General features: G+C 41.1%; 1 protein-coding gene across 1 annotated transcript; it reads left to right on the forward strand.

Moving 5' to 3' along the window:
• The first annotated feature begins 65 nt into the window (after window positions 1–65).
• Window positions 66–3128, forward strand: LOC111148574 (transmembrane protein 251). The gene is made up of 2 exons (XM_022505252.1): window positions 66–351; window positions 791–3128. The coding sequence occupies exons 1-2, from the start codon at window positions 254–256 to the stop codon at window positions 1200–1202; spliced, it is 510 nt and encodes a 169-aa protein (XP_022360960.1). The 5' UTR covers window positions 66–253; the 3' UTR covers window positions 1203–3128.
• The last annotated feature ends 9207 nt before the right edge of the window (window positions 3129–12335 follow it).

Here is a 12335-nt window from a genome sequence, read left to right on the forward strand (position 1 = left end):
GCCCTGGTCGGGGTCGCCCGGCGCTGCAGCGCGGCGGGGGGCGGGGCCGGCTGCCGGGGAGGCCCGGGGTGGGGGTGCTGGGGAGCCTCCCGGCCGGGCGCGGATGACACCGGCTGGGGCTCCGGCCGCAGCGACAGGGGCCGGGCCGCCGCGTGACTGGCCGCAGTCACGCTGTGCTTAATCACAATTAGCTTGTGCTCCAGGCTGGCGGCGCTCCCATTTCTCCCAGCCGGTGACCCCGGGGATTTCTCTTATGGTGGCTTTCTCTGAAATGCCCAAACCACCCGAATATTCAGAACTGAGTGACTCTTTAACGCTTGCCGTGGGAACAGGAAGATTTTCGGGACCACTGTAAGTGTTTAAGAGTTACTGTCTTAACGTGGGGGCTCCGACATCGGTTTGACTTGTAGAATCGAGTGTTCACGTCCAGAACAGTACCGTTAAGGCAGAAACTACTTGGACCATAAAGGTGAAGTGTTCCTTAGGAAACCAGTTTAATTTCAGTTTCTCAAGGGAAGGTGTGCTGGACCTATTTAAGCCGGATACAGAGATTTATTTATTCTGTGGGGCTTACATAAAAAGTACTCTCAATATATGCTGAAACTTTACTTTCGCTTAACTATTACGTAAAGCAACAAGCTGTGCATTGTTTACATTTCTTAGTAAATGTGAATTTAATAATTTCAAACCTTAAATGCACTATTGGGGAGTCGTTGCTATGACAGCATTACTAGACCCTAACTTTTTTTTTTCTTTTTCTTTTCTTTTTTTTTTTTTTTTTAATTTGAAGGCACAGAGCATGGAGAATGATGAACTTCCGTCAGAGGATGGGATGGATTGGAGTGGGATTGTATTTGTTAGCAAGTGCAGGAGCGTTTTACTATGTTTTTGAAATCAATGAGACTTACAACAGGCTGGCCTTGGAACACATTCAGCAGCACCCAGAAGAGCCCCTTGAAGGAACCACATGGACACACTCCTTGAAAGCTCAGTTACTCTCCCTGCCTTTTTGGTTTTGGACAGTTATTTTTCTGATACCTTATTTACAGATGTTTTTGTTCCTTTATTCTTGTACAAGAGCTGACCCCAAAACGGTGGGCTACTGCATTATCCCCATATGCTTGGCAGTCATTTGCAATCGCCACCAGGCATTTGTCAAGGCTTCTAATCAGATCAGCAGACTACAACTGATTGATACGTAGAATTGGTCACCATTTTTTCCTTACAGTTACAAAACTGCCACTACCGTCTGGAGCCTGGTCACAAGACGGCAGTTTCTTCACAGATCTCAGGAAGTTGTGGTGGGGCAGAGGCTTTCTAAAAAGTGTGACTAGGGGGCTATCTTTATCTGAATAATAATGAATTTTTAAGTTGAAGCCTGAGATACAGTACTACAAAATCATGTTGATGACTTCAGATTTTGGAAGTAAAATCGTGTCTGTTATTTGCATTCTTTAGAAACTTGAATAAGTACCTGAACTCCTATTTTTATTCTACTGTGCAACATAGTGATGATTCATAAATTTTTCCTTTGGGGAAAAAAATGAGTATGAACATTTCCATTGTGCTTAATGTAAAAAGGTCCAAACATGGTCATAAAGTTTAAATTTTATACAATTAACTTGGCTTGCTTTAGAATTCTTCAAACTAAAAACACCAGTTCAGCGTGTTGTAACTAAGCCAACTGTTTCTGCTTGCTTGCTCTCAGTTTGTGAGAAATTGGTATAAAGTTACTGAGGTGATGGGTGTCTTGATAAGCAAAATTTGTGCTTCCTTTTGGTAATGCTGTCAGCATTATCAGCGTTGTTAATGCTACTAGTTTTTAAAAGATTACTTGGGAAGAAACTAAATGTTTGAAAGTTGAGAAATCTTCACACATAGATGATGGAAACAAGGTGTCCAGTGGAAATATTTAGTCTGGTCCCTGTCAGATGTGTGTGACACCCTTCTAAAATACCACCAGTTGTCATCCTTCTGATTTTCTTTTCTGGCCTAAGGTCCAGTCTTCAGGTCTTCAGGCAACAGGTGATTTGCATGAAGATGTGATCTGTGTACTTCTTCCTTTGCATTTGTACTTACTACCTCATGTCTGGTACCAATACAAATAACTAAAACATGGAAATATCAGATTTTAGGATTTTTTTTTCCTTTTTTTTTTCTGGGCGGGATCAAGATGTATTTTTATATAGTTGTGTCATTAATACCAAGGCAGTGTTTTACACTGATAGATTTTAACAATCGTAATCTTTTTTGGTGCTTATTCTTTTGGGCTCTGTTCTAAGAGGTTGACATGAATTAACTCATTTAATCCTCTCAACAACCCTAAGAAAACAGTTATCCAGATTTTACAGATAAAGCCACTGAGGTAGCGAAGTAAAGTAACTTGCTTCTTCAGGTCACACACCTGGGAAGCAGCAGAGCAAGAGGCATGACCAGGCATCTGATGCCTTTGTCCTAACCACCGACCTGCAGTGCTTTTCACAAATGACATGTGTTTCACGGTGCTGTCTGCCGGGCCATGCCAAAGGATGGAAATGGCATTGAAAGTTTTTTCTCGTTTGATCTACTGAAAACCTAAAAGTGTTCTAACAACCTCGGCGTTCAAGTCTGACTTAACTAGAATGGAAGGCTGAACGTTCCTTTACTTGAAAGAGCAGGTACCTTTGTAACTCAAAAGCAGCGGGTAATCTCCAGGTAACCTTCTCCAGGTAACCGATCTCCCTTTCCCTTTACTTCTTCCAGAGGTCTGGTGACTGAAACGCTACGGTTTTGGATACAATGCGCGGACTGTCCACAGTAGTTAGCAGCTTGAAATACCCGTTTCTGTGAGGGTCAGATAACCAAATCACTTGGCATCTTTTGAGTACTTAACTAGAGTATGCTGCTGCCGTCATTGTTTTCTGAGTGATTTCCATCTTTCTTCACAACAGGCCTGTGAGGCAGGTACGTGCTGGTACCAGTGCCATTTTGCAGAAGAGGAAGCACAGGAATTAATAACTTGCCCGTGGTCACACAGCAAGGACGTGGAAAAGCCAGGATTTGAACTCAGGATGTCTGGCTTCAGATCCCCCAGCCCTATCACCTCGTTATACTGTTTTGCAGAAGAAAGGATAATTTGAGGAAAATCACTGAGCCGTTTCTGATTTGATTTGATTAGTCAGGAGGCAGTGGTAGTTTGAAAATGATTGATTTAAGACAATTATTTCAATTTTTTAAATTTTATAAATGGTTGATATAATGCAAGGTTTGTGAGTCTATCACTTGTCTTATAAAGTAGTAATTCTTTTTCATTAAAGTAGACTTTATCTTTTATTTATTTATTTAGTTAGTAAAGATTTTATTTATTTATTTGACAGACAGATCACAAGTAGGCAGAGAGGCAGGCGGTGGGGGGTGCGGCGGCGGGGAAGCAGGCTCCCCGCTGAGCAGAGATCCTGATACGGGGCTCGATTCTAGGACCCTGGGATCATGATCTGAGCCGAAGGCAGAGGCTTTAAACCACTGAGCCACACAGGTGCCCCGACTTTATCTTTTATATTTCAAATTTTTAGTATTTGGGGATTTAGAAAGTGCTCGGTCCATCTCTATCTTTCAAGAGCAGATTGCCTTGGTAGTAGAAGTATTAAAATAGAGTGGGAGTAATTCAGTACTTCCAAATGTAATTACTAAGTTTCAGATTGCAGGATTAAGGTTTTTGATTATTTAGGAATTAATTACCCAAGTTGTGAATTATTACTATTTTGTCTGTGGCTATTTGATAGTTCAAAGCAGGGCGCCTGGGTGGCTCAGCCAGTTGAGTGCCTGCCTTCAGCTCAGGCCATGATCCCAGGGTACTGGGATTGAGTCACACATCGGGCTCCCCGCTTGGAACGGGGAGCCTGCTTCTCCCTCTCCCTCTGCCTGCCACTACCCCTGCTTGTGCTCACTCTCCCTCTGTGTCAAATAAATAAATAAAATCTTTAAAAAAAATTATAATAGTTCCAAGCATTCTTTGTAGAGGGAAAGGTGAAATTAATCCAGCGGTTAGGTTGAGGGGGAGGTTAAGCTGATGGTGAGGAAACCTGTGTATTATATCGTTATTGATTTCATATTTACATCACATCAGTAAGCAATGAGTACAGGATTAGATAAATGGAAATATAGGAAGTGCTTTAGGGATTTTAGGGAAAGGACAAGCATCCTAGAATTCATAATTGAATAATATCTGCTTCCAGAAATAAGAAAAACAGTTAATATCCCCTAGTTGCTTAATTTTTCCCCCTAGTTGCTTAATAAGTCACCTTATTTGCAACCACATCTGAAATGAAGTAAAACCTGTTGTGTGTTTTTCATGGAAATATGCCAGATATTTTATTATTGTTTTTGAATGTGCCAGGATAGAGAATAGATAATTAAATTGGAGAAACATCTAATTCTTGGAGCTTTAGTCACTAAGTTACTTTTCTAGTTTTAAAGATGCCACCAGTTTTTTTATTTTATTTTTTAAAGGTGGGGGCAATGGAGAGGGAGAGAGAATCTCGAGCAGACTCCACACTGAGCCCAATGGGCCTGATCTCGCCTGAGATCATGACTTGAGCTGAAATCAAGAGTCAGAGGCTTAACCAACTGAGCTGTTCCTGTGGCAGCTTGAGATGATCTGGGCAAGCAGCACTGGGAGCCCCACGAAGGGCCTATCAGGCCCTCCACTCCAGGGGCAGTGTCAAGTGTGGACATGATCATACAGAGTAGACTGTAGGCGGCTGCCTGCCAGAGGCCAAGCTCAGGAACAAGGTGTATTTTCTGGCTCCAGTTCCTCCCTTCCAGATTATTCTGAACCAGAGTATTATATCAGGGTTTTGCCTCCCACTCTACCAAAACTTCCCTATTGTCAAGAGGTCACTGGTCACTTACACATAACCCAATGGTCAAGACTCACCCCTTGTCCTTGAGATACTTTCTTCAGTTGGTTTCTGGATCACTGCTGTCCAATAGAGCTTTAGTGGTGATGGAACTGTTTTATATTTGTACTGTCCAAATCAGTGGCTACTAGCTGCATGGAATGAGCCCTTGAGATGTGGCTAATGTGACTGAGGAACTGAATTTTAAATTTTAATTAGTACAAACAGCCACATGTGGCTGGCAGCTACCCGATTTTACTCCAGTTCTAGACTCTTCCCTGGTTTGCCTTCTTCCTCTTCAACTTTTCCTGTCTCCTTTGCTGGCTCCTCCCTGGGGCTCTGCCCAGTTTCTGAATGTTGACATCCCCCAGTTCTCATCTCTATACTTAATCCCCTATTTTTTTTTTTTTTTTTATGGCTTCAAGTGCCCGAATTTATATTACTACCTTGCATATCTCCTGAGCTCCAGACTTGGATATCCAACTGCCTGTCTGGCATTTACTAAGATGTCTTGCATCTGAGATTTAACCTGTCCAAAACCAAAATCATTTCTCTCCGCACCAAAATCTGCTCAAGTCCCCTCTAAGTCCATCAAACAAGTGGCAAGAGATTCTTTTAAAATGTTATTTCTCTCAAAACCCCTCCTATAGCTTCCCTACTGAAAATAAAACTCAAAGTTCTTAACATGGCTTGCAAAGTCCTAAATAAGTGGCTCTTGACCATTTTCTTCATTTTCTACTATTCTCTCCACCCCTCATTCCACTCTAGCCTCACCGAGCTTCCTGCTGATTCTAGAATGTACCAGAAAAACCTATTTCAGGGCTTATGCGCTCAGTGTATGTTCTGGCTGGTTGCTTAGCCCTGGCCAAGGCTCTATCACTGTCTTCAACCCTTTGCTCAGTTGTCAGCCTTATGAGGCTGCCTCTGACCAGCCTATTTAAAATTAAGCATCCTCCTTCCCTATTTTTCTCCACAGCACTTAACGTCACATGACACATTACACATTTTGTCTAAACTCCATGAGGGCAGGGACTTTGTCTCTTCACTCTTGTATACCCTGTGCCTAGAACAGTGCCTGGCACACAGTAGGTGCTTATAATTATTTATTACATGAGTAATAATTGATTTTTACTGCCACTGAATACCTCTTTCATTAGACTGCAAAGCAATCTGGTTTGCTCTCCAGAGAACATAAAGGTTAAAGTTAACATTTTCTACTAAGTGCAAAGTCCCATCTGTCACATGTTCAAGATAAGTTTAGTGGTTAAGCTTTCTCAGGTTTCAGCACGTAGTGATAGAGTCTTTCTGAGACCAAGATTTAAATGGAGTCCATTTATTTTTGCCAGCAGTTATGATGTCGGTTGTCTTGGGATGTTCCTTATTCATGCAGGAAAAAAACAAACAAACCCAAAACATAAACCATACTTACAAACAAGGTTTGAGGGGGTGAGATTAGAGCCTTGAGCAATTATCAAATTACAATCATGAAGATAACAGTTTTCTGAACCACCTAACATCAAGTGTCATGCCGGCCTCTTAGAGCTACAGCCCACCACTGTGGCACTCTGGGGTTTAAGGCAGTATCTTGGCCCCATAAATGGCTCACTTAAAATCATAATGTGTTTTGAGAAGTTAGTTCCATCTCCAGCAGAATTTTTGGCACTGGAGTAAATTTCTGTTTTTCTTTTCGCATTGGAGTTAATTTCTATTTAAAATTGTACCCCGATGGCCTTGTTGCTGCCCCAATGTGAGCTGCTACTTTTTAAATAGAAGTTTACATTCTAGTATTCACTGTTCCCTGGGACATGTCTTTAAATAGAGCAATTCTGATCCCAAAGGTCACCTGAGAACTGGAAGAGTTAGGGCAACACTATAAAATAAATTTTATACTTTGAGAATAATGCACTGGCAAGAGGGCATCTTTTTCAAGGTTAAAACTTAGGCACATCGGTTTTAGAAACACCTCTTTTTTTTTAAAAAACAGTGTCCTACCTCACATTAGCGCACTTTCCTTACCTCTATAGAAGTCATGTTCTGCTCCCTTTTCTGACAAAGTAGTAGTCAGATGGGAAATGTGGATTTTTATTTTATTTATTTAAAAGATTTTACTTATTTGACAGAGAGAGAGAGAGCATGTGCACAAGTGGGCACAGCAGCAGTCAGAGGGACAGGGAGAAGCAGGCTCCCTGCTGAGCAGGGAGCCTGATGCAGGGGCTGGGTCTATCCTGGGATCACGACCTGAGCCAAAGACAGATGCTCAACCAACTGAGCCACCCAGATGTCCCTGGATTTTTTTTATTTTTTTATTTTTTTAAGATTCTTAAAAGATTTTTTAAAAAAGAATTTTAAAGATTTTTAAAAGATTATTTATTTATTTATTTGAAAGAGAGAGAGAGAGTGTGTGCATGCACAAGTGGGGGGGGCAGAGGGAGAGGGAGAATCTTAAGCAGACTCTGCACTGAGCGTGAAGCCCAACACAGGGCTCATCCCATAACCCTGAGTTCATGACCTGACCCAAAATCAAGAGTCAGCTGTTCGACTGAGCCACCCAGGCGCCCTGATTTTTTATTCTTTCCTTTTTTTGAGAGGGACAGGAAGAGAGAGTTGTTTTTTTTTTTTTTTAAGATTTTACTTATTTGACAGACAGAGATCACAAGTAGGCAGAGAGGCAGGCAGGGGGGTGGGAAAGCAGGCTCCCTGGTGAGCAGAGAGCCCCATGCGGGGCTCGATCCCAGGACCCTGGGATCACGACTCGAGCCGAAGCCAGAGGCCTTAACCCACTGAGCCACCCAGATGCCCCCGAGAGAGCCTGCTTAAGAATATATATATATAATATATATAATATAATAATATATTAATATTCTATTTTTATTTAATTGACTAGAGCCGGACTTGGGGGGCTCAATCTCGTGACCCTGAGATCATGACCTGAGCCAGAATCAAGAGTCATACACTTAACTGACTGAGCCTCCCAGGCATCCCTTTGTTTTGGTTTTTAAGTCTAGATTTGTTAATTTTTTTTCATTTCATTTCATTTTTTTTTTAAGATTTTATTTATTTATTTGACAGTCAGAGATCACAAGTAGGCAGAGAGGCAGGCAGAGATGGGGGGGAAGCAGGCTCCCTGCTGAGCAGAGAGCCCGATGCGGGGCTCGATCCCAGGACCCTGGGATCATGACCTGAGCCGAAGGCAGAGTCTTTAACCCACTGAGCCACCCAGGCACCCTAGATTTAATTTTTGCCCTGAATTACTTACATGACAAATGTTTTAAACTGTTAATATGGCTGGTCTACCCTTATTAAATTTAAAGTATAATTTTTTCAAATTAAAAATTGAGGTGCCTGGCTGGCTCAGTCAGTAGAATATGTGACTGGATCTTTGTGTATAGAGCTTACTTAAAAAAAAAAAAACAAAATCGGGGTGCCTGGGTGGCTCGGTGGGTTAAGCTCTGCCTTCAGCTCAGGTCATGCATGGTCTAAGGGTCTTGGGATCAAGCCCTGCATCAGGCTCTCTGCTCAGCGGGGAGCCTGCTTCTCCTCTCTCTCTGCCTGCCTCTCTGCCTACTTGTGATCTCTCTCTGTCAAATAAACAAATAAAATCTTTTTAAAAAATTTAAAAATAGGGGCGCCTGAGTGGCTCAGTGGGTTAAAGCCTCTGCCTTCGGCTCAGGTCATGATCCCAGGGTCCTGGGATCGAGCCTCGCATTGGGCTCTCTGCTCAGTGGGGAGCCTGCTTCCTCCTCTCTCTGCCTGCCTCTCTGCCTACTTGTGATCTCTGTCTGTCAAATAAATAAAATAAAAAAAATCTTTAAAAAAAATTTTTTTAATAAATAAATAATTTGACAGTTTCAATAACTTTTGAAGAACAGTAACTTTTTCTGTATTTGTGTAGAAAAATACAAAATATCTTTCTTTAAAATGCAGAGAACAAGAGTGTACAGTGAAAAGTCTCTCGTTATTCCCAACCCAACCCCCTCTGCTCAGCAGAATTCTGGCTATCCTTTTAGATACCCCACGTGTATCTAGCCAATATCCTCCATGAGTAGCATTCTACACGCTGTCCTGTGTCTTGCTAGTTTTCATTTACCAGCACATCCTAGAGATTGCTCTTTAGTACACGGAGCTACAGTTTGGTCTTTTTAAATGGTTGTGCAAAATTATTATATTAATATTCTATTTTTATTTAATTGACTAGCGTCTTAAGAATGGACATTTAGGTTCTATTTTTATTTAACTAGAGTCTGCAAGTGGACATTTAGGTTCTTTACAGTCTTATTACTAAGGATGATGCTACAATGAATAGTGCTGTAAACAGATCTGTGCACGTGTGTTATTATCACTGGATACATTTCTATAAATGAAATTGCTCAGTCAAAGAACAATACCTCTAACATTTTGACAGAAGTGCCCACTTGGCTTTCAAAGAGCTTGTATCAGATCACACTCTCACCATCAGTATTGTATACCCCTCACATCCTTTCCAGGTTTGCATCAAAGTTTGCATCAAAACTTTTGATCTTTTATTTTTTTTATTTTTATTTTTTAAAGATTTTATTTATTTATTTGTCAGAGAGAGAGAGAGGGAGAGAGAGCAAGCACAGGCAGACAGAATGGCAGGCAGAGGCAGAGGGAGAAGCAGGCTCCCTGATGAGCAAGGAGCCCGATGTGGGACTCGATCCCAGGACGCTGGGATCATGACCTGAGCCGAAGGCAGCTGCTTAACCAACTGAGCCACCCAGGCATCCCAAAACTTTTGATCTTTTAGTCTGAAAACTAGAAAATGGTATTACATTGTGGCTTTCATTTATTTGAAGTAGCACCTTTTTTAATTTAAAAGCCATGTGGATTTCTTATGTTCTTGCCATTCCCTTCCTTTACCCACTTCTATGGTCTCTCTGATTGGTACACATGAGATCTATAAAAGGCAGTAATTCTTGTTATTTGTGCTGAAAATACAAAATACCTTTTCCCTCTTTGTCCTTTAGCCTTGTTAATAAAATGTTCCAAATTTTTCGTTATGCTATAATTATTACCTTTACTAATCTCTTCTATTATGGTTTCTGTATTTTAACAAAATCTTGCTCAGGAAACCTTCCTCACTCTGAGACTATAAAAACTATTACTCCATTTTCTTTTAATAGTTTTGTGCTTTTGTTTTTTCATTAAAAATCTTGATTCTAGGGGCCCCTGGGTAGCTCAGTCTGTTGAGCATCTGCCTTTGGCTCAGGTCATGATCCTAGGGTCCTGGGATAGAGCCCAGCATTCTCCCTCTCCCACTCTCCCTGCTTGTATTCCCACTTTCATTGTCTTTCTGTCAAATAAATAAATCTTTAAAAAAAAAAAAAAAAAAGGCTCCACACACAGCATGGAGCCTAATGCCAGGCTTGAACTCATGACCCTCAGATCAAGACCTGAGCTGAGCTGGAGTCAGACGCTTAACCAACTGAGCCATCCAGGTGCCCTTTGATGAGGATTTTACATGAAATATCTAGGAAATAGGGGTATTTGGGTGGCTCAGTGGGTTAAGCCTCTACCTTCGGCTCAGGTCATGATCTCAGGGTCCCGGGATGGAGCCTCTCTGCACAGCAGGGAGCCTGCTTCCCCTTCTATCTCTGCCTGCCTCTCTGCCTACTTGTGATCTCTCACTCTCTGTCGAATAAAAAAAATTAAAAAAAAAATCCAGGAAATAATTATCACAAAATGATTATAGTCAATTTCCTCAGACATGTAAATTTTACTTGTAACTGCCACCTGCTACATTCACGGCAACAGTTTTGAATTCTGCAGCGCTCAACTACCCCACACTAAGTTCAAACAGGAATTGCTTATAAACATTTTATCATAACATAGTGATTGACAATTGAGTTAAAAAGTCTAGGTTTTCAGGATGTCTTATACATGAATGCTATTTTATATCCATAAGATATTCTATATTGGTTCAGATTGAACAATTCCACTGAGAAATAGACTTATCTTTAATAGGCTGAAATAGGAACTAGTATTAAAGTACTACACACTAAACTGAGGGCCACAGATGTTTCCAATTGATTTTCTCATTTGGAAGGAAACCTAAACTTTATTTCCTTTGAAAGTACAGCCTTCTCAAAAAAAAAAAAAATTTTTTTTTTTTACTATCAATTGGATTTTTTAGAAAAAATTTAAAAAATTCTGAGTAGGTAAAGTAATTCTAATTAATTATTACATATATTCACAAAGGATTATTCATAATATTCATAAAGGAATAATTCAAATACATTTCCTAATATGAAGGGGGGTAAGTATAGGGAGCTAGATGCCACAGAAACACCTAGCTGGTGGGCCTTACATTGTCTAGGAAGCCAGAAGTCTGGAGGAAATGTTTAAGTTGAAACCTAAGGGACGGGAAGAACTAGACAGGCAAATGAGGTCACTTGGCTGAGATTTGAAAGGCAACTAGTCTGGCTCTCTGCTCAGTGGGGAGCCTGCTTCTCCCTCTCCCTGTGCCTGCTGCTCCACCTGCTTGTGCTGTCAAATAAAAAATCTTTTTTTTTTTAAAGATTTTATTTATTTATTTGACAGAGATCACAAGTAGGCGGAGAGGCAGGCAGAGAGAGAGGAGGAAGCAGGCTCCCCGCTGAGCAGAGAGCCCGATGTGGGGCTCGATCCCAGGACCCTGGGATCATGACCTGAGCCGAAGGCAGAGGCTTTAACCCACTGAGCCACCCAGGCGCCCCTCAAATAAAAAATCTTAAAAAAAAAAAAAAAGTATTTCGAGGTACACCTGGGTGGCTCAGTTGGATTAAGTGACCAACTCTTGGTTTGGGCTCAGGTCCTGATCTCAGCGTGGTGGGACTGGGCCCCAAGTCGGGCTCCCCGCTTGGCACAGAATCTTCTTCAGATTCTCTCTCGCACTCCCTTTGCCCCTCCCACTCATGTGCTCTCTCTATAGAATAAATATCTTTTAAAAAAATACACATTATTTCTTAATACAACACAAAAGCACTTCTAGAAAAACGATTTGTTGCATATGTCCATATATTTCACAATTTACACTCCATGCCTCACAGTATTTATCTAAGCCTGGGGTCAAGCTTATTTTTAGCTAGTACCCTGAGGCTGACTTTCCCGTACAAAAGTAAATTCAAAAGAAATTCAGAGATTAACTGTCTTGCTTGCCTATGGCTTATGTCTGTACCCTTAGAAGGCAGCAGATTAGAAAACCAGGCAAGCCATTTCTTCTATACTGGTCCTTCACACTGATATTTTTTGTCACACATGTACCTCACGTATTAAGAAGGCAGTATTAGAGTTAGAATTCAGTATTACAATTAAGGAAAAGATCAATCAAACCTATAACCCAGACCTCAAAACACTGGACTGTAAGAGCAAATATCTTGAAATTTCTTCTTTATAAATATATTTACTAAACAAAGAAGGAAACAAAATATTCAGGAGCAAAGCTCAGCTACTGCTTTAAAA

The sequence above is a fragment of the Enhydra lutris genome, unplaced genomic scaffold (genome assembly GCF_002288905.1).
Source record: "Enhydra lutris kenyoni isolate GAN:26980312 unplaced genomic scaffold, ASM228890v2 scaffoldscaffold20, whole genome shotgun sequence".
Taxonomy (NCBI): Eukaryota; Metazoa; Chordata; class Mammalia; order Carnivora; family Mustelidae; genus Enhydra; species Enhydra lutris.